At 36.1% G+C, this 23,107-nt stretch overlaps 1 protein-coding gene across 1 annotated transcript; it reads right to left on the bottom strand.

Moving 5' to 3' along the window:
- Positions 1-18,164: 18,164 nt before the first annotated feature.
- On the bottom strand, positions 18,165-23,107 carry LOC142348393 (motile sperm domain-containing protein 2-like). The gene is made up of 2 exons (XM_075399726.1): positions 22,566-23,107; positions 18,165-18,816 (listed from the first exon to the last, which is right to left on the bottom strand). Exons 1-2 carry the CDS (start codon positions 22,879-22,881, stop codon positions 18,401-18,403), a joined length of 732 nt encoding a protein of 243 aa, XP_075255841.1. The 5' UTR covers positions 22,882-23,107; the 3' UTR covers positions 18,165-18,400.

Here is a 23,107-nt window from a genome sequence, read left to right as displayed (position 1 = left end):
AGCTGAAGTTCTCAGTAAAATAAGAAACAGTCTCAATACGATGTCCTATAGCGATATTATCAGCGTCGTTAGCAACAGTGCCTCCAGAGTATTTAACGAAAGAATAGATGGACAAGAAATTCACGATAACATCATGAAGGCAAACCTAATGCAAACTGTTAACACAAACATGATTCAATCTGACAGCCAACAAATTCTTCAAAATGGACAACACTAAAATTTTACAATGGAACTCTCGTGGCTTAGAAAACAAAATTCATGAGTGGTTCTTGTTTCTGACGAAAAGAAACATCGTCATTGCTTGTTTAAATGAAGTCAAGAAATGGCAAAAATGTTTCGTACATGAAAAATATTTCATTGTAACAGAAGCAAAAGCAAGCAACTTTCATGGGTCTGTTATCATTGCAAAAAAGGGCATAAACATCAAAGAGGTCAGACCAATCATATCAAGAAAAAACAGTAACGGACAAGCATTAGAAATAATCGGTGTAAACTTGGAAACGCCAATCATTGGAAACTTATGTATACTAATGTTTACAATTCACCCAATCAAGACCTAAATACAACTGAAATATTTGACAACAATCCCCAGAACGTATTCATATGTGGAGATTTCAATTCTCCTCATCAAGAGCTCAATTGTACATACAACACCGAAAACGGCGAAAAATTGCTGGAAATAATTGATGAAGGGAAACATCAAACTACTGAACAACGGCTATCCAACGTATCAATCTGATCAACATAAGAGCCAGAGCATGCTTGATTTACATTTGTGTAGTCTTTCAGTCCTTAAACATTTTGACAATTTTCAAGTGTTAGAAAATTTCGGCAGCGACCACTCAGCAACACTTACCTAATTAAAACTGAAACTTCAAGTGGAATTCGATTTAAAAGCAAAAGTCGATTTCAAAAAGTTCAGAAAACATGCGAAAGTCAACTACAAAAATTCCTGCTTGTACCCACCAAAATATCCAAACAAAGGCAATCTTAATGAAACGAGCCATAACATCATCGAGATTATTCACAAATCAATTGATCAGTCCTACGCAAATAGAACGAATATTCAAATTAGTCCAGAGATAATCAAATTAATCAAGCAAAAGAAAAAGATAAGGAGGCAACTAAAACGTGCAAAGGATGACACTTTCTATCGATTGAGAAAGGAAATCAATTTCTTGCAAAGAGAAATCAGAAGAGCATTCAAACGTTCGATTGAAAGACAAAATAGAAAATTAACAGAAACAGCGAAACAAGCAGGAATCAAAGGGTTCTGGAAAGCAATCAAAACCATCACCAGCGATAAACAACAGTCAAGCAGATCACATTTACAAATAACGTTTAAAGCCAAAGTTGCCATAAAGTGTGAAATGTTCAAAAACCTTCTGAGTGAGACAATGATAGAACACCAATACGAAAACGAAGATTTACAAAAGCACTTTCTCGAGACAGAACAAAACACAAAACATCTATCAGAAACCGATCCAAAAGAAATAACTGCAGAAAACATCTTCTCAAAAGTTGAAGAGTTCAATGAAATTTCAAAATGAAGTTCAAAAATACAAGTAAATCATGCCCCGGGCCAGACAAAATAAGCTATCAGCTACTGAAGGCGCTACCAAAAAGCATTAAAGCTCTCATATGCATAATTATTTCCAGCTCAATCAACAATTCTTACGTGCCATGCCTTTGGAAAGACTCACGAGTAACAATGCTTCCCAAACCTCAAAAAGACAAGAAGAAAGCAGAAAATTACAGACCAATTAGCCTTACCAATTGTATTGCAAAGGTCTGTTAAATTGTTGTTAAAAATCTCATTCTAGACCACTGCGAAACAAACAATGTCTTTGAACAACAACAAAGTGCATACAGAGCAAACAGATGCACAACCGATAACCTCCTTGTTTTGACTCAGCGTATAAGTGAAGCATACCAGTGGTCAGAAATGGTGGGACTTGTCTGCCTTGATGTCGAAAAAGCTTTTGATGCAGTCTGGAGATCAGATTTGATTGATAAACTGATTAAAATTAGAATACAGACAAAAATCATCAAATGGGTGAACTCCTTCCTCTCACAAAGAAATGTTTACGTGAAAATTAAGAATACGAGAAGCGAGAAGTTCTCACCAACAGCCCGAGTCCCCCAGGGTAGCGTTGTGGCGCCCAATTATTCCTAATTTATGTCTCTAACATTCCAGAAACGCCAGCAGAAATTTCTCAGTTTGCAGATGACTTTGCATTGTTTTACAGGTCAAAGTCAAGTCAGTTAATACAAAGCAAACTCCAAGCCTCACTCAACACTCTCATAAAGTGGTGTGTTAAGTTGAAAATCAAAATAAACCCGGCCAAAACAAAGTATAGGTTTATCAAAAACCCTTCGAAAAGACAAACAAGTCTCAGTTTAAACATCAACGGAAAACAAATTGAGGAAGCCAAAACAATAAAGTTCTTAGGAATAACCATGACGCCACAACTAAACTGGAATGAACATTGTAAAGACATCACAAGCAGAGCAAACATGCGAATCTTCCACTTGCAGCGTCTAAGCAACCTCAATGTTGAGCAGGAGAGTTTACTTCTGCTGTACAAGTCCTGGATCCGGCCCCTGTTTCTATATGCAAACGCTTGCTGGCTAAACCAATCGCAAACGGTCATATCAATCATTCAAAAAGCGCAAAACAGAGCACTGGAATATGTTTAAGGAAACCCCGATGGTACAGCGTGCAAAAGTTACATGAAGAATCGAACTCACCTACTATAAAAAACATTCAGATACGGTTGGCGAAAGAATACATCAAGCGCGCACAAAAAATAAAATTGAAGCAATTATACGGCTTATAGAAAAGAAAAGGCTTCCTATTTACTGATTTAAAAGTCAGTGATCACCGACTAAAACTCAAAGGATCCTTCGAGTCATAGTCAGGATCTAATCTAGGGTCAGGAAACTTCTTCGATCCTTTTGATCCTTTCTGTCGCTTGCAAGTTCTATAAGCCTCCAACAGTCCATTCGGTAACAGCCCTTCAAACAGAGGAAGCTTCTCTCGGGCAATCTGCCGGGGACCCCTGGCTCCGTCGCCGAAGCTTTCGAGAGGAATCACCGGAACCATTCCGTGAGGAAACTTTTCCTCTGGAGGAGGACTCTCGGGTGTAATGCGTACAGACATTTTGTTAATCCCCTCAAGCCTGAATGCTCAGCATTTGTAAAGCATACGATACAATTCGAAACCGGCAAACTTTGGACCAATGATTCTAAGGTATCTCAATTATGTATAACGAATTCATTTCAAAAATCGAGAGAAACTCATCAGCCACGATAACTGAATAAAGACAATTCTCAAGCAGAGACATGTGTATATTGGCGCAACACATAAGTATACTAAATGAAAAACACAGCGGGAGTTCGATCCCCCAACGCGCCGCAGCTGTCTCGAGCAAACAAACAAAGCTGATTAATTCTCAGCCCTTCTTCTAGTTTTAGTTTAATTCAATCTCTTTTTTTTCTTTGCTCTTTTACCTACTTATTCTTTCTTTCTTCCCCATCCTCGACAAAACTTACCTCTATGCCCAACAATGTTCAATAACATCTGCAAACACGGCTAGCCAGAAGTAATCAACGACAAGTAATGGCAACCAGGAAAAGCCAGTAAAAACCTCCACGGTGTTTATAGTGGCTTCGTACCCCAGAAACAGTGTACAGTTTAGAACCAATGTCCCAAATTCAAACTCAAACTCAAAAACTCTTCAAGCTGCTGCTGTAATAAACTTGATTGTTGATGGTTGTACATGAAATTTCCTTTGTTAATCCCAAGCATTTCAAAAGGGGACCGGCAGTTGCTATCAGCTGGGCCTCTTCTTTGTGATCAACCCATCAGGTTCTCGATGGGTCTATGATCAGAATGCGTATGTATTGTAGACTCTTGGGAGAGACAACCTCAGTCAGCGAAACAAAAATGAAAAAAATAAATTCGCTCGAATCAGCCTCTGATCAGACCAGCGTGCGCACGAATTGGCCTCTGATCAGACAAGTTGGCGCTCAAAACTGCCTCTGGTCAGACTGACGTGACCTCTGATCAGACAAGATCCAGACCATTGTCCAGACAAAAGTGCGCTCAATGTCTTCTCCAGACCATGTAATTCGAGCGCACCGAGAACATGTGTGCGCTCAAAGATGGTCTGATCAGAGGTCACTTCGGTCTGGCCACCTCGACCTGGGTATTGATATTTTGGCTACCACGATTTGTCGACCAAATCTAGGCTGTCAGCTGATTGTAATTTTGTTTTTTTTTCTCGGCTAAACGCCTTGTAGGCCAATATTTTTAACAGTATCTCTAAATTGACACTTCTAACGTAGACAGCCTACTGGCGGGCAATGCCGTTTTTGCCAACGTTTTTGCATTGGTTAGCCGAAAACAAAATTAGTTTTTATTTTAGCTATATGAGCATATGGGCAAGTAGATTAAATCTGGAACAGGGATTGGTCAATATACGGCGAAAGATCAAAACTTTGTTAACGATCAAGGTCATTTCGTAGCAACAACCCCCTCTCTCTCACACAGTAAATGGGGTGCAACCTCAGCAGAGACAGAGTTCAGTGCAACCCGAACGCACAACGAACGTATAGCGGACCTACAAAAATTACAATTAGCATGTGGGCTACTTATTTCATTATTCTGTTGTCGGCTAAGCCCTGTGTCGGCCAATAATAGCACCCAAACTGGTACTTACTGTTTACTGCAGTTTATTGCCGCCTTACTTCTTACGAAATAACCAATGTGCTTTGAACTGGAATACACCCGACAAATCTACGGATTGGGGCAATAAAAAGTAATGACTCAGCCCTAAATTTACAATTCATGGGCATGAGGCTGGTGACATTAACTGTAAATATTTTAGGGTAGTTAGGGTTTATATTTTCACAGTTCTCCATGCAGTGGACTTCTTTCGAAGCTTCGAAACGGACGCAATATACAATTTACATAACTCTGATCTGAATGTCAATAGTAAAGGTTAGACTCACCGAAAGAGAGCTCAGTTATCAGTTATATAATGATTCTTCAAGAATTTAGGGTTTAATTTGAGACTTCTCCGAAAGTCCATGACAACCAATATGGTCATTGACATAATAGTTAACCGTATGTGTAGATCGGCTAACAAAGCGACAGAAAAAAACTTTCCCTCATTGAAATCCCCTGGGCCTCCCATAGCCATTGAAGGCCAGGTAGACCCATATTTAGCATTAACAGAACCTTATTGACCCTAATGCAGCATCGTTATACAGCTGTTCAATCGTATTTACGTTCAGCGCGAATGAAATTTTTTGGGTCCAGCGTGAACATTTTAGGTCGAGCCAAAGTCCAGCATCATATTTGGGTCCAGCTAAAGTTGAGCATCCAAAATTTGGGTCGAGTCAAAGTTTTGCTGAACGATTAGGTCCAGCTAAAGTCTTTTCATGGGCTGTTTGAATCGAGCATGTTCTTTTCATACCACATTTGCTCTAGCATGGTCTTTTCAAAAGTCGAGGTATGAACCTGGGCGCTTTAATTATCGTGGTCCAGCTACGTCTGGTTTTTAAAAAAAGTCAGGGTAAACCACGACTGACAATAGGTCCATGCAAAAGGAAGAGGGTTGACTAGAGGTAGGGCTTCAAAATGAGTGGGGTTGAGGATGGGTATACTCTAAAAATTTCTCGTGTGAAATAACATGATTTTCTCTCGTGTGATGAAAATGCACTCAATTTTTCGTGCGAAAAAGGCGTCTCGTGTGATTTCACAAGAGAAAAATTTCCTCGTGCGATAAAAACTCACACGATTTCTCGTGTGAATGAGCGTACAAGGAAAATTAGCTATTTTTTTAAAAAAATTTCTCTAAAGCTCTTTCTAGTTACTTTTGTATTCAAAGGTCATAAAATGAACACAAAAGTAATATTTTTTATGAACGCTCATTCAGGTTTAATTGCTGAAACCCAGATAAAATCATCCTGGATTAGACTCGACCGGTTTTCTGACCTTTCTCCTTTGTTAATTGGGCATTGAAGATGGACTCCAGTTTTTTCATTTGGGAGTCTATGCTATGGCAGATATTCACTCAAGAAAGAAATCAATTGAAAATTTCACTGATAATTTGTTCGAAGTATATGTAGTGCATTCAAGAGTGATAGGCCCAAAATGTTTCGACTACATTCCAGTCTCTATGGGTCTTCTCTTCGACACAATCCGTTTTAGAGCTAAATACTGTTCTGCAATAACAATTTTAAGCTTTATTGGACTTTTTTCAGCGATAAAAACCAAAGATTTCACTTTAAAACCAAAAAAGTGGTTTAAAGTTGTTCACCTAAATTAAAGTAGCATAAACCTGTTTCAACGCACATTTCTAGTGACTGACTGCTGTTAATCGTAAAATGGATTTTACGTTTTAGCTTTTTGGGAGTTTCTTTGCTCAAAAAAGATTTGAGAGCAGGAGAATAAAAGAGAATCTAACAAATTACTGTCGTTATAATTTTAAGAGGCTTATTCCTATTCTTTGTTTTTGTCATTTAAAAAGATTCTGACAATGGAAAAAAGCAATACAAACGTTTATTCGTTTGAATGTTTATGTCATGGCCGATAATTACCAACAAAAATACCCAGTAGAAAAAAGTACAAACTTTTTACGTCTAATTTTGATAAAATATATGTAACGCTCTCGAGAGTTTTAGGCCCAAAATACTGCATCAACATTTCAAACTCTATGGGCATTCTCCTGGCCCCATCTTTTTCAGAGCTAACGATTGGTCAATCAGTGACAACTTTGTGGTGTTTGACATTTTTCAGCGATTAGAACCAACGAATTCACTTTAAAATAAAAAAAGTGGGGAAAGTGGGCCACTTAAATTATTGTCGAATAAAAATTTTTAATGCTAAATTTTAGTGGCTGAGAGCTGCGCTTCCTAAATTAATTTTAAGTTTAGGCAATTTGAAGCTTTTTTGCACAAAAGAGATTTCAGAGCAGGAGAAAAAAACAGAATCCAATAAATTAACATCGTTACTGTTATATGAGGTTTTCAGTTTTTTTACTTAAATATGATTTCTTGTAATGTAAAAGGACTACAAAAATTTTACCATTTGGAACGTTTTCTATTTTCTGCTATATTGAGACTTTTTCAGCGATTAGAACCAGGAATGACCAGTTGTATTTTTTAATGTTGAAGTTTTGTTCAGGTTGGGTAATCTTTACTTCATGTTTCAGCATGAAGTCTAGGCCATATTAATGACCAGTTGTAATCTTTTATAACAAACTTTTGTTCTGGCTGAGCCATAAATTTGACCGCCTGCGTAATAATTTTCTATTTTGTTTTCAAAGAGTGCATTCGAACGTTTTCCTGGTAATGCTAATTCAAGAAATCCCAATTAGGCCCGCAATTTGTATTAAAAGCGCGTTTCGCTGGCTAAATAACAAAAGATCTTACATTAGAAATCACGTAAAATTTGCTTAAAAATCGTGTATTTCTACCCAATTTCTCACGTGAAAAGAGACACACGATAAAAAGCCAAATTATACGAGAAATTCTGTAAAATTGCTCGATTTTCTCGGGATTAAAATCAGGATTTTTCGTATGATTCAGACGGTAAATCATGTAAAAATCATGCAACTTTTTGTGTGTTTTCAACCAATTCTTCGTGTGTTTTTACACGAAAAATCGCGTGGTTTTTTACTCAAAAAATCAGCAAAAATACAAATTGCATAGTTTTGTTAAATAATTAGCAAATTGCATGAATTTTACATGATTTATCATGTGAATCACACGAGAAGTCCCGAGGTTAAGCCCGAGAGAATCGCGTAATTTTACACGATTTCTCTTGTATGTTGGTCTTCTATCGTGTGTCTCTTTTCACGCAAGAAATCGGGTAAAAAAAACAATTGTTTGTTGAGTAACGATGAATAGGGTTGAAAAATTGCCGTAATTTTGAACCCGAGCTCGATTGAATTAACCGTGATTGACTATGCCTGGGCTAATTAATTGTCGTAGACAAAAGCAACAGGCTAATGGTGGACGCCGTATTTGCGTATTTGTAGTCTGGCCCAAAATGAAAAACAAGCTCTGAATTTACCTAAAACAAGATTAATTCCAGATAGAAATAATTTCTTCAATGTAATTCGTTATTGATGAATCATAAACAGCAATCAATTGTGTACTCAGTTTATATTGCAAAAAGAACCGCAATTGAGTCGTAAAACCCATTACAATTCTGAGGTCCTCAAAAAAAAATCCGGGACGAGGTGCGCGACCCAAGCCAGCTCTAATCAGGCCATCTAGAGCAATATCAGTTCTGATCAGTCAGTCTTGAAGCGCGCACTGGGTGTTGCCAGACTGACTTCAGTTGCGCACGGGGGTGCCAGAACCCTTTCGATCGCACAGTTCGGGTACCCTGAATAACCCTTTTAACTGTTTAAGTAGCATAATTTATTGGTATAATAAAAACAATTAAAATAACAAAAATAATAAAAAATCAATTCAAACCAAACATGGATTCCACAATCTTGGTTTTACCCCCCCCCCACTTAGGGGAGGTTCAATTTCGATTGATGTTTTCTAATGGATCCCATCCAGAAGGATAGCAGTAGCATCTGAATTTAGATTTTGTTTGTGCCTCAAAGAATTTCGTCAATTCTCTTCGGAATGTTATGGGATTCATCAGAGGCGTATACCAGGCGATAATATAGGAGAATGAAATAGAATTGTTACACTTAGATACAAGAACGAAAATTTTTTCGTCGCACCGCTTTTGTATCATCCGTGTAGTGTAAGTCAAAACTTTACCACTTAACCTTGTATTGCAGTCGTGCGATATGATCTTCCAGAAATCAAATGGAATTAGATTTGTCTGTCCAACAAGTATTTTGTTCAGATTAATGAGATTGACGAGGACCAACTTGTACACAACCGCTAGAATATGTTGGTTAGTCAAGTTTAAGACATAGCCTGAATCGGAGACGTTCCGTTTTCCGAAGATCCACATCTTCTTTGGATTTTCTCCAAACACTATAGCCTAATTTTACTGGGCAACCATATGTTCGTTTTATAGTAGAGAACTGAAAGTACATCATTGTTAACCAGAACACACTTAACTTTCACTTTTTGTTTCATTAGGCAAAATGTCGATTAAGAGCTAGCTTCAGATGACTTTTTTGGAATTTTTTCAAGGTGAGAATCCAACAAAATTTTTTGAGCGAAGTTTACGCCCAGATCTCTTATCGAACTGACCCGTTCAATTTGATGTCCCTTGCTTGCGAAGTCAATAATTAGTCGGCGCGATTTTGTACAGAAATTTTCATAGACTCGAAATTATAGTTCATATAGTAATTTTCAGTCCAAGTGATACCGCTTTCAGTATCCGTTGATCGGTTACTGAGTCATCAATTTTTGTTTTGCGTTGTTCTTGTATAAAAAGCTTTGTTTCACGGAAACTTCCAGAGACTCAAATTTTTAAACTGAGAACAAAATGACTGCAAAAAATTGACCCTTGTAGTCCGCCACTGTGTACATTCAAAAAGATACGATTTACAGAACAGGATTTTTTGTCAAAAATGTACTGACATCTTTTGTTGATAAAGATTCTGAAGTTAATTGCTTAGAAGTTTTCGTTATATCGAGGAAGACAGATATTGGTGTTTTTAGCCTCTAGCTCAAAATATAGTTTGTCACAACAAACACAGAGTTGAGTTAAGGTTGAAAGAACAATGCAAAAAACGTGCTGTCCGTTGCGTAGTGGTTTTTTGATCAACAGCATGAAATGTTTATAAAATGATCTATCAAACACTAATGACAAGGACGTAAGCATCGCAATAGGTCGGTAGTTCTGCTACCACTCTTGAAATCTGGACTTACATGATTTTTTTAATAAGTCTGGGAGCTGAAATTTATTAATCGAACAACTGAAAATGAATAAATTATAGTTTATTTGGAATGAAAAGAAACTGTTTTGAGGGAATCAGTTGACATCTCGTCAATTGAATTTGAATTCGACTTTTTTTCAGATAAATCCTGTAAGATTTCCTTTTAAAAAACCTGATATCATCTAAGCAATTTAAAGTGTTGGAAGTTTTTGGTACTTGCAGTACCGACTCCTCCGATTAAAAAAGGATGCGAAGTGTTTGGTGAAAGCTTTAGATATGTTCTGAAGTCCATTGAAATGTTTTCGATTATACGTCTTCTTTGCTGGGATTGATCTTTCCGTTGAGATAATTTTGAGTAATTTGTAAGCTTCATTTGTTTTCTAGCTTTTTGATACCTCAACAAAGATTCAGTCTATTTCTACCGGAAGACTTTTGAATTGATTTGCTAAAGTGCTAATTTTAGATGCTTTTGTTAGTGCCTGGCAGTTAAAAGTTTGTTTTTTAAATGAGTGGACTAAGAAGTCATAAAAAGAAGTGACACTGTTCTACGTCGTTTTTCAAAGTTTTTTGCAGACCTCTTTGCCGATAAAAAGTGTTTTTCTGTAAGGTTTCCGTAACTTCGTTTACACTAGAACTTGAACTCAGCCGATAGAAAAAGTGTTACCTGAACTTAATCCAATTAGCTTTTTTCTAGGCGTAACATTCTAAAAACAGAAAAGGCTTCGTTCCTATGGAACTGAACCAAAATTTCCGCAATAAAATTTTATCATTAGAGAAGTTCTCTGCTTCCAAAACCTCACAGCATATAATCAAGATATTGCAAAGAAAAATAACGATCGAGCAATCAGCTTGTTTTTATGAGTGATATTGAAATCAATTGACTAATCTTCCGGTCCAGCACTTTCTCATTGATGTCATTGCTGGTCGGATAATACCAACTTGCAGAAATTAATGCCACCATCTACACTCAGACAACTTTTTTTGTGTGCCAATTTGTGGTCGATTTTCTCAATCAGAGAGTCAATTGTTTCAGAAAGCTGACTACATTCAATTCTGTGCTTACTTTTAATGAAGGATTATATATTGTAATAACTGTGTAATCACTAGGATATCTACAAAAATGTAAAAGCATGTTGCTTAAAATCTTGGTAGTTCCAATTATTTGTACTGCTGTAAAATTTTAGGTTTATGAGCTATCAAAACCCGACCACGCGTGTCTGCACCATCAGAAATAATCGACAAATTAGTTCTGCAATTTGCATCATATCACATGGTTCTAGTCAGAATTGTCGAATTTTTTGACTATGCAGTATTGAGCAGACAGTATCTATCCATGGCGCAATATCAATTGGTTGTTGTTTTTAATACAACTTTCCTCCTCTATTTTTTATTTCTGATCTGCTGATTAGCTTTTCAAAATTTCATATTGACAAATCAAGCAGACGTTTCTGTTTCCACCATTCTTCCTTGCATAAAATTGTTTTGAAAAATAAAATTTTTCTCGGTCAATTTTTTGACATCAATAAAACGCCATAGTTCCAGTGATTTGCAATCTTTCCAACCGATGACCATTCTTTTGGGTAGTCGATGCCGTATTTGTCTAGCTAAAAAGCGTGTTTCATAACAATAGTTACTCCCAAAGATGCTGTAAATTCTTCAACACTGAGTTTGTCATATCGGAATCTATCAACAAAATCACTGGATGAGCCCTCATAAGCGGTCTGATTTTCCGATAAACCACACAATTAGCGTATTTTCCTCTTGCTTTGTTTTTCAGGTGTCATATTTATTAGCATCTGGAAAATTTTTTTCCTGTTGATGCTTCGTTTAAGGTCGCAGTTTAAAATATAGGTCTTTCATACTCTGGTAAATTTCTTGTCTCAACAAATCATTTTAGTTTTTTAATGGTTTTTGACATTCTCAATATTTTTTTCGTGCAAATTATTCCCGTTTTGCGTTAACAAAATTATGCCGCGGCTCAAAAATAAACATTTATTTTTCCTAGGGCCGTAAATTTTGTTCTGTCAAATCAGTACAAATGATGCGAATCTAATTATTGCATTTGAAGCAATGTATACAAACTTCGTTTCAATTACCAAGAGGTTAGCAGCTTGAAAACTTTTCCGTTGTTCCGTTCTTTTTATGGGGAATTTTTCCCCAGCGAGATGAGCAGATATTTTGAAAAAATATCAATGGCTTATTTATTCCCCAATGTATATGGTTTTTGGTTCTTTGGTAGAAAAATTTTTATTCCAAACAAGGAGAACTATTCAGCGCGACAGCAATAATCAAAATTGAGTCGTTATCAAATTGTTTGATGTAAATCATATAAAATTGGGAAGTCCTCAAAAAACATTCCTCTCGGGAGTTAACAATTTCTTCATTATTGGGGACTTAGCCATTTTTGGCCATTTTTTTGCTTGGAAATCTTGGCTCCGAGCCGATTTTTCAGAAAGGTTTCTGATTTGACCGTAGAGACCCTGGAAAGAGCTCTGCTCAGATTAGCCCGACCATGCAACTATCCAGAACCTACACCTTGCTATGATCAGACTGTCCAGACTCTGGGCGGGGCTCTGATTAGACTGTCCAGACCTTGAATAGTGCCCTGATCTGACCGTCCAGACTCTGGATAGGGCCCTGATTAGACTGTGACAGTGCTACCAGACTCTATGGAGCGATGGCGGTTGACCCCCCGTGCGCGACTCAAGTCGGTCTGATCAGGGCTGGCTTGGGTCGCACACCAGTAGTGATGTGTCTTTCTGGGCAGACTACGGGGGGGACATAAGTGTCTTCCTGGGCAAACTAAAGGGTGGGACACTTTGAAATTCTTTCTCCTTATTTCCCCTGCCATGCATAAAACTAATCACAGGAAACCATTTTCCCTCCACTTGCGTGACTGGTTTGCCGCTTTGGGCTTGAAGCCATTTTATCTGGGAATTCCATGCTGGCGGGCGTTTTCGGAGACGTAGTTGTCAAAAAATTTAAGGAAAAATTTTGCGGAGTAGTTACGAGGTAAATTACATAGGAAACAGGGATTGGTCAATTTAAAAATCTTCTTCTGATGGGCAGACAATTACGTCACAGAGTTTACTGATTAAGATAGCGATCAAGATCTATCCGAAATTGCACCCTCCTCGCTTTCTCTCGGGGGGCCGCCTCTGAGAGACAATTTTCGGCTCTTTTCTGTTTTTGCCCCCCCCCCCCACGTCCATTTGCACCCCCAACTTATACATGTTATAGCATATTGTTTGCATTTCATACCTTTACATATATGATTATATACAAACGGCAATAACAATTTATTTATGCAGCGACGTTTTGAAATTAAGACCTATACATTAAATAAACTATGCTTATAATGTAAGCACCCCAGTCGAAATCGAATGGTTATCTTGCAAGATCTTGCAAGATTCTTGCAAGATCTTGCAAGACGATGCATCGTCTTGCAAGATTTTCTTGCAAGATCTTGCAAGATAGCCATCGTCTTGCAAGAATCTTGCAAGATAACCATTCGACTTGCAAGAATCTTGCAAGATAACCATTCAACTTTTTCGATCTTTTTTGATAAGGCTGCATTTTTGTCATTAATTGTCAATTCCTTCAAACCATCTATTTGCTCGAGCAATTTCAGTATAAAAATAATGTTCAGTTTGGCAGCCGAGCAAATTGTCATATCATCTGAAAACAGACTGATCTTATTTAGCTTACAGGTTTAGCATATTGTTTGCATTTCATACCTCTACATATATGATTATATACAAACGGCAATCACAGTTTAATTATGCAGCGACGTTGTGAAATTAAGACGTATTAAACTATGCTTATAATGTAAGCAGACCAAGAATAATGCGTGTTTTTAATATTTTTGCGTTTTTCTCTCACAGGAATAGCTTTATGGCACTAATTTTTTTGACAACCGGAAACAAAAATTTATCTGTTCGTTTAACGGTGCCGGCAATTTATTATGACTAAAATAAGGGATCTATAAGGACCAAAAAGTACTTATACGGACCAAAAAGTATAAGGACATCAAGGATAGCCATCAAGGCAGATTTCAACTCAAACAAAACTATTGGCCAATAAGACTGATTGATCAATTATATATATGCCAGCTGAACATCACATTATTTGTTGTCGGCTAAATGCAATTTCTGCCAATAATAATATAGCACTCAAACCAGTACCCTTTCTGGTAGTTTATTATGGCCCTATTGTTACTAAGTAAACAGTTTACTTTGAAGTGGATTATACCAGAAAAACCTACAGATTGGAGTAATAAAAAGTAATGTTCCAGATCTAAATCCCCAACAGTTCCTGGGGATGAGACTGGTTTTATTAACTAATTATTTTTGGTCGATTAAGTTGATGCAAGAACTTTTCAGCTGACCCTTTTCGCAGCTATGGAACTAATGCAATATGCAATTTATAAATATAAAATTCCCATCTCAATGTCGGTAATCTACGAGAGCTTTCAATTTTAACTGACGATTACATTCATTTCAAGAATTCAGATTTTGATTTGAAGATTGGCCGTTTGCCTTCCCGAAAAGTCAGAGCTACAATCGTCATCAACACGACAATTAGAAGTATGCCCCGTAAGCTTAACAAGCGACAGAAAATATATTTTCCTCATTGAAATCCCCCTTCCACTCCTATTGAAGTTCCAGTTGAGGTCGGCCCATAATTGGCATTAAAAGAACGTTGTTGACCGTTGTGGGCATGAATGAACATATTTTCGATCGGTCTTTATTGTCGTGGTCCAGCTAGCTTTGATGCATTTGGCGAATTTTTAAAAATGGCGATCATGAATTGACCGAAAATGGTCTGTGTAAATTCTTCGTCTTGGTCAAAATGAGAAGTGCAGACTATGAGTTAGTTCATCAAGAAAAAAAATGAAAAATAACGAAGAGTTGAAAATTCTGCTAAATTGTTGGTCCTGGGAAAGGGGTTGGACTGAGTTGGCATTGACTGACTATGCTTCGACGGAAAAACAAAACCAACCATGTTTCGACTAAAAATGGTTTGACAAAGATTTTTGAGCAGAATATTTCTGTTGATTAAAAACTTTGTTTCATTTTTCCTAATGGTAAAAAACTGCAAGAAAAATTTGAAAATTTGATGACAAAATTGTTGTCAATAGCAATCAAATGTGTACGTAATTTTCTGTATTAGTCAGAAACTTGTATCAAAAACAATGAAAACAGTTTGTATAAATACAAGGTTATGTGAAGAACTTGGGTAAGATCATGAAGAGCGGCCGTTCTCTATTGGCTATCAAAAGATCGTGGGTACACATGAAAAGACGGTTTTCGACCCCTAATGGCTGCGAAAGGAACGTGAGTAGTTTGAGGAAAAGCCCGTGTTTCAGCCCTATTGGTCTAAAAAGACCGTCAATCGACCTATGAGAAGAGAGTGTTCAACCCCTATTGGATAAGAAAAGAATTGAATTTGAATTCTAATTTCACCAGAAAAGCAACAAAAATCTGGAAAATTTTAATTACTACTGACTGGCGGTCATCCCAAAGAGACTTACGTCTGGCCAAGTCGCTAGCCCGACTTATATTGGAGCAGCCATAACGCAAGTCACAAAAATATCTATTAAGTTTGATTAATTTTTCTACATGCGGTTAAAAATTAATTTGGCGTCTATAATGACGCCCAAGTACGTAAATTCGTTCATATTTTGTACATTCTTACATAAAATATCGTTTTTGATAAGGCTGCATTTTTGTCATTAATTGTCAATTCCTTCAAACCATCTATTTGCCCGAGCCATTTCAGTATAAAAATAATATTCAGTTTGGCAGCCGAGTAAATTGTCATATCATCTGAAAACAGACTGATCTTATTTAGCTTACAGGTTTTTGGGAGGTCGTTGATAAACAGGTTTGCAACCATAAAAGGTATAAAAAAACTAATGTGGAACCAAGACAGATAATTGTTGAACGCCGTAGCTCAACTTCAATTTTTGTGAGATAGAATGTTTGTTTTCAACATGCTGGTAGCGAATTTGAAGAAAAAATTTTCAATAAGTTCAAAAATTCCCACGAAAAGCATAATTCTTAAATTCTTTAATTATTGTTTTTTGACATATAGTATCAAATGAATTTTGAGACCAAAGAAATAGGCTAATCTTGTTAAGGTTTTGGTCTATCGACTGATTGAAAATTCGGTGAAAGAGATCAAAGCGTATGTGCACAATTCGGCATGCTGAATTCCAAATTGATTGCTATCAATTATTTTAAACTTCATGATAAGCGTCATCCTATTAAACATATTTTTTCAAAAGGATTTCATAGCGAGCTAATGAGACTGATGGGTCTGCAACAGCTCGGGGAAGTCTCTGAACCATTTTTGAACAACGGTTTTATTTTTAACAACTTCCATGTCGAAGAAAAAATAACCAAGTGTAATACATTCTTTAACTAAATCTGTTGATGGATGTGAATTTACTGAGATCAAAGTTTTGGCAATTTTGATTCTAATGTCATCATGACCGGACCATGTTTTTTTCAGTGTTCGTTACAGTTGACATAACAAAACTATTAACTTCTTTCTAAGGACTAATGTTAGTTTCATTGAAACGCAAAGCTAAGATTATGCTGTTACCAGCAAAATAATCATTCAAAATCTCGCGACTAAAGTTCAACTTGACGAAATTGTTGTCAGTGAAAAATTCTTTGAACGCAGCAAAAGCACTTTTGTTCATTTTCTTTCTTCTTAGCGAATTTATGGTAACAAATCAAACGTGAGTTTTTGATAACTGTTTTTGCATGCATGCACTGTTGTCATTAGATTTCAGTGGTTTTCATCTGAAGAATTCTCCAACCAGTTTTTAAAAATATTGTTATTCTTTGGATCTTCCTTTTTCACTTGACAAAACGAACAAGTATTGAGCATAATGGTCCGAAATGTCAGATCTAGTGGTGTTGCATCTAAATAACATTTCACCGTAAACGTCCTCAAAACAATTTCCACTAGTTTCTGTTAAAGCTAGTTACAAAATGGTTCTGAAGATTCAAATTGAAAGAGTTAAGCAAATTGAAACAGCAGTTGTTATGTGAACCTACAAAATTAATATTGAAATCTCCGCAGACATTGTGATTCCTATTAGGAAGTGTGATAGTTAGTCGAATTGTTTTCAAAGAGCTGAAAAAACTTGTGATTGCAAATATTGGCATGTTAAATGACAGTTATAATTTGATACTCTTTTTTTAAATTAATTTTAATTGTTAACACCTCTATTTGACCACAGACTTGTTAAACGGTAAAATCAACTTTTTCGTAAACAAAAAATGCACTTCCATACACTTTCATACACTTTTCTGCTTTCAGGTAATCATCAACATCTCGTTTACAATTCAGTTTAATTGGTCGTACTTTTCCACCAACTTTTATCAAAACTTGTGGTTGGCGACTGCTTTTTGCGTTCTGAGCCCTATTTCAAAAGCATAATAAAATTTTATCAGCTTTCGTAAGCCCTTCGCTATGCTCCTCGCTATTCGTAGCTGCACCAAATATGGAATCTTGCTCTGAATTGTTCACTCTGAGCACACGTAACCAAAGGAAATAAACTTATGGACATAAAAGTCATTCATTCCATTTGAATTCCATTTTCTTTAAGAAACTCCTTTCCTGGACGGAATTATATAAAAAACTGAATAAAATTTAGAGGAAATTTAATTTCTTCAAACATTGTTGAATGAGCCTTGAAAAAAATTGTTCAATTAGCAAGTTATTGTTAAAACGCGCTCAGATAGTTGCGGGGAAGCGCTGAATCATTTAACTAAAGTGCGCTAAAAAACAGGAATAAACTCTGTTTTTACTCTCTACGAAAGTAGAGACGAAGAATTAGAGCATACAGAAAGATGAAAACTATGATTTGGAAAATTGGGTACGTTTCATCATGGTGTTTGGAGGAGTTGCCATGTCCACTGTTCCCTTTTTATACCTTACTTTCTCTCGAAAACTAATCCTACTCCCAACTAATTTTAAGCGATGGAATCGATATGAAAAAATATGAAAAGATTTAAATCTGGGTGAACTGTGATGGGGTTAAATGATAGAGGGGTCAAATGAATAGGGATGGAAAATTGGGACGACGCCCACCCCCATCGACCCGTATCTCAATGAGGATGCTTAATTGTGGCGGCATAAGGGCGACCAAAGGGACAAAGTTTCAGAGGTATGTGATGACTTATTATTTAAATTGGAATTGTGACTGGTGAAAATTTTGTGATTGCGAACATGTAATTCCCAAAGTTGAAGGAGCTAATGAAAAGTCGAACAAAATTTAAGGACAAATGGAAAGAGGTTTATTTTTCTGTATTTTAACTTAAATTTAAATTCTGCAATGACACAATAACATTAAGGAAAAGATATAAATGTCAACAGATTTCAAGTTTTTTGAAGTTGTTTTAATGTCACAAAGTTGTTAGGGGTCAATATGAACAAACGATAGGTCTCCCAAAACCAGAGAGGTATCTTGATAAGCGAATTTCGTCAATTAATTACATAGTTTTTTTCAGTTATTTGAACTGGCCACCCATATGAGTGGGTATAAACTCGCTACACACGTACTGTTGAAGTTCGTCATTCTTTACAAATTTCACCCTGGCAATTGCCTCAGGGGTCATCCACGTCTTGATTATGTTCCAGGCAGTCTTCAATGTCCAGGCCATGTTGTAGTTCACTTGGAACGTCAAAAGGTCTGGGTAGTGATTTTCAAACAGTTTCACGGCAAATCCCGTCAGCTCGTAGTCGAAGTTGGTTATTCCGACTCCCGATAAGTCGTTGACGAAGATGAGTCGTTGAGTTCCTCGTTGCTGGAATAATTTTTCTAAGTGGTACACGAAGTATCGGCTCCAAATGTCAAGGTCACCTTTGGTTCGTTTGATTCTGTTCATGTACATCCATATTATACGACGACCCTCTTTATCTGTACCTGTGAAAATTGCCAATAATGGGCTAGACAAAAGATGCCTGTTCTCTTCTAAAATCTTATTGTTTCGACCCACTTTAGTGGTGGAGGAACTATAAACTCTACTGGTTTTTTTGTTCAGTCAATTTTTGCCAATCGATATATTCATCGTACAGGGTTGTGAGTTGTATCATTAGAAGGCTTGTCGAGCGTAATTTCAAAATAAAAAGATTTTGTGAATTTTGGTTTTTGAAGGAGTTACGGAGGTGGGCACTTTTGTGAACTTTGGCCTAACGTCCGTTGCTATGTTCACATTTTTCGTAAATTTTGCTTAAATTTTGATCATTTTTATCTAAGAATATGAGAAAATTGTTAACAATAATCTCATTGGTTTAACAATTGAAGACAAAAGTTGTTAGTGAATTGTTTGAACCAACTGTTTTGGCTAAAATTTTAGCTAGGTTTTTCTAAAACTTGCCAGTTTTCTATCTTTTCTTCATTAAAAACCGCATCAAATATGCTCTTTCTGGCCCTGTTTGTCTAGTTTGACCGTACTGCAGACAACAAAATGCCGGCACAATCTTTGTTTACACAGATATGGGCTAAATGCACCTCCGGTTCCTCGGAAAGTTTTCTGGGAATAATATTTTCCGGTTTTTTTGCTAAATTACACCACTATTTAGATTATTATGCCTAATTATTTTTGAGCAATTATAATTTTTGTTTGCCAAAAAAGACTATTAAGCAATACGTTAGAACTGCGTTTTCTTAACAGCTGGGCAGCGATAAGAACGACAAATTTGGTCCCTTCGTTGATTTTTGCATTTAAAAATGATTCGAAAGTTTTTTGGGTATCTCTTTCCTCCCAATTACATGCAAGTCTGTCTTTATTTGAATAAGTCAATTAAAAACAGGTCCCGATAAATTAATTTCAAAAATTTCTGATGAATTCCTGAGTGTTCCCAGCATTTGACGTTCATTTTGTAGTTTTATTACTAAAACTATTTAATCAGATCCCAGACACTCTGTCGGGGATTTCTTAAAGAAACTATCTAACGCTTTCAGTTGATACGAAACAGTTTTTAGTTGATATAACTCGATAAGAATCCAAAATTCATCTTTATTTTCGATGTAATAAATTTTTGGTCAAATCAGTTACCTTTGTAAGATTTAGAGGCTGCAAGAACAAGACCAGAATCGTTCTTATTGAAATGTTTTTTTTTGGCAAATTATTCGAACTTTAATTTTGCGCTTTTTGTTTTTTAAATTACTTTTGCCTTTATCGTATAGGTTAGTTGGCAAAAAAAGATTTCTCATCAAACTTCACTAATTGAGAGTTCAAATTACTTGCAGAAGAAGGGCACTGAACATACATGATAATCTCAGCAGAATGCAGATGATTTTATGGCTTCAACACCGTTTACGTAAAATTGTTTGCAAAATTATGTAATCTGTCTTTATTTGTTGTTAATTTGTAGTCTTTTGACGTAGTTTCAGTAATGACATTTCCAAGGTTTCATTCTTTGTCAACTGAGTTTTAATTTAGTCTCCATTGCTGTTTTATTAATTAAATGAAGCTTTTTGTCGTTGAAACTACAAGCTTTCATTCAAATTCTTAACAGTTTTCATTATTTGAGATTTTGTTCCTTTATAATGACAAGCCGCATAGCACATCATTGGAGTTGACAATTAATTGTTTTTGATACTTCATTAAATAGAATGTGACTTTATAGGCTTCAGCGCCGTTTCCTAGCATAATTGAATTGTTTTTTCTTAATATAACCTGTGTTTGTTGTTTTTGCAGTCGTATGTGATTCTGAAGCCATTGAAAAGCCGTTGATAGCTAAAGGTTCTCATTTTTTCTGTTTACTTTTTTGTTTGTTTATTTTTTATTGTGTTTACTTGTTGTTTTTTTTTTCAGGACATTCATATCTTTTTTCTGAAAATACGGCTAATTTAGCTTATTTTAATATAATCTGATGCTATTTTGCACTTTTTGTTAAGTTTCTATCTCTTCCTCATTTGGTATACAGTTAAGTCAAAAACTTGTTTGAGCGGGGTCGGGACATAATGTGCAAACGCACTTTTCCGAGCCTCCTTGTTTGAAAATAAAAGATCAAACCAAGCCGTTAAAATTTGTAGTCTTTTCTCTCGACTGAGAAAATGGATTTAATCTTAAAATTGGTCTTAAAGTGACGGCAAAAATTGATAAGACGGAATAATACACGTCCGGCTTATGAAACGCCTCCAGATAATACCAAAATAATAAAATACAAAATTGATGAATTTCATTAAAAATGGTTTTCATGAAAAAATTTCGTCACTTTTTATCAGACATTTGAAAGCTTTGTATAAAAAGATGATCAAACCCCGAGATTCAATTGAATGGTGTTCAATTTTTTTTTATAAATCTCTAAAAAGGAAGTAGAGAAAAATTCAAACAGCTCAGAATCATTTGACCAAATCGTTTTTAGATGTTTAAACAAATGCTGTTTTCCTAAAGGAGGAACAATTATATTACCACCTACACTCTAAGACCAAAATTAAGGTGTGTTGTTTTTGACCCCATCTGTTAGATTTTTGCATCTTATTTAGCTGGTCGAGAGAGGAGTATAATGGCGAAAATAATTTTTAGCAAATGGAGTAGAAGTGAAGGCTGCCAAAAATGCATATGCTTAGAGCAGAAAATCATATAAAAAAACAGGAGTGTCATTCTCAGTTAGTTTATTGGGGAATCAATATCTTGATTGATTATTGACAAAAAGTAATCAGAAGCTGGTCTCAAAAAATACACACCAATTTTTACGTCAATTCAGTTAAGAAGCAATTTAGTCACATATTAAGTGCTTTCAGCATTTTATTATTGATTGAACGTCTGGATAACGAGAACAGTACCTTGAAGAAACAGAATATATAGTGAGTTTATGTCACCGGGTCTGTTCTATGAGACATTTATCTGACAAAGAAAACCTAGGACACTTTGAATTTGCTACGTTTCTCACCGGCTCTGGTAGATCCGCTATGATGATTACAGAAAAAGCCCAAACAAAAAATTTATTGGTCAAAGCGTAATTGACCTTCGCCTAATTGACCTTCTCTATTACAGGCTTCAATAATTCTTTATAGATGAGACGAGACTTCAAAAATTAAAGATTTGACTTTCAAACTGAAATTTAGACAGAGATGCAGTCTTTTCTGTTCAATAAACCAAAACTGAAACTCAGGCACAAATTATTCTCATGTTTGTCTGCCCGGGAGGAGGTTTCAACACTATTTCACCCCTAATTAGCGGGGATTAGGGTGTAATCCGTTCTCCACTCTTATTTATCCGGGAAGAGTGTAAGAGTTGAATTTTAAAAAATTTCACTGTTATTACACTCTTTTGTCCACTCTTCTTACACTCATGTTTGTTTACAAGTAACGACGCTCTATCTTTTTCCAATGAAGATTTTACAAAGTTTGTGGAAACCAAACTTGGTTAAATTTGTTGCTATATTAGTCTTAAATAAAATATGCAGAGGCTATAGTTTCGAATTCTCGTAAAGCTAAGTCGCGTACGATTGTTCACATTCTTACTTGTTGGCTATCTTTTTATCTCAGGTACTTTTCATAACACATAACACAAGTTATTTCATCATAACACAAGTTTTTCATTTTTCAACATAACACGAGGCTACTTTCACCGATTTCTGATTCACGTAACTTTTTCTAATCTATTAGATTTTTACTGTAGAAATTTTTGTTGACGTAAATGCTTGCAAATTTGGGCAAACCTTGCATGCTAACAGCATTTGATGCTTTGACATTTTCGGGAAACGCGTCAAAAGAGATTTCACGCACAGAAAACGTCTTTCTCCATTCCAAACTAGTTGTAAGTATGCGGAAAGCTTCGTCCATGTTTGCCTGCCCATGTGTGATGTAGAACTTGACCATTGTGTCATCCGTTTTGAAGTCTTCTATATCTCGTGGGTCGTACTTCTTGGGCATTTTTGTCTCTTCGTCAATTTCCTCACCTTCAAACTTGAGAAAGCGCTCGCGAAGCGCTGAAACTTGTTCATCAGTCACGGTTGCAATATCTAACACTGGCATTTTAGAAGAAAATTGAAATTGCTGATCAGCTAATCAAAAATCCAATTCAACAATTTAACCAAGACAAAATCTGTGGTTTAAGTTTTGTTAACCGATTTAGGTTAAGTTAGATATGAATCTCAGGTTAAAGACCTTGCCGTTGTGATATTATTACAGCTTGTTACCTAACACCATCAAATTGTATGAGATAATAATGAACATATTGACAGCTTGTGTTTGGGTTTAA

The sequence above is a fragment of the Convolutriloba macropyga genome, chromosome 10 (genome assembly GCF_964194025.1).
Source record: "Convolutriloba macropyga chromosome 10, txConMacr16.3, whole genome shotgun sequence".
Taxonomy (NCBI): Eukaryota; Metazoa; Xenacoelomorpha; order Acoela; family Convolutidae; genus Convolutriloba; species Convolutriloba macropyga.
Note: the sequence above shows the minus strand (reverse complement) of the source record. Positions and strands in the feature narration are given on the sequence as shown.

What these genes read in the sequence shown, in the direction of transcription:
- LOC142348393 (XM_075399726.1), bottom strand. Translation starts at nt 22,881, where the DNA reads ATGCCAGTGTTAGATATTGCAACCGTGACTGATGAACAAGTTTCAGCG. An exon ending in AAATGCTGTTAGCATGCAAG is followed by an intron (nt 18,817 to 22,565) that starts GTTTGCCCAAAT and finishes CAATTTTCACAG; the next exon opens with GTACAGATAAAGAGGGTCGT.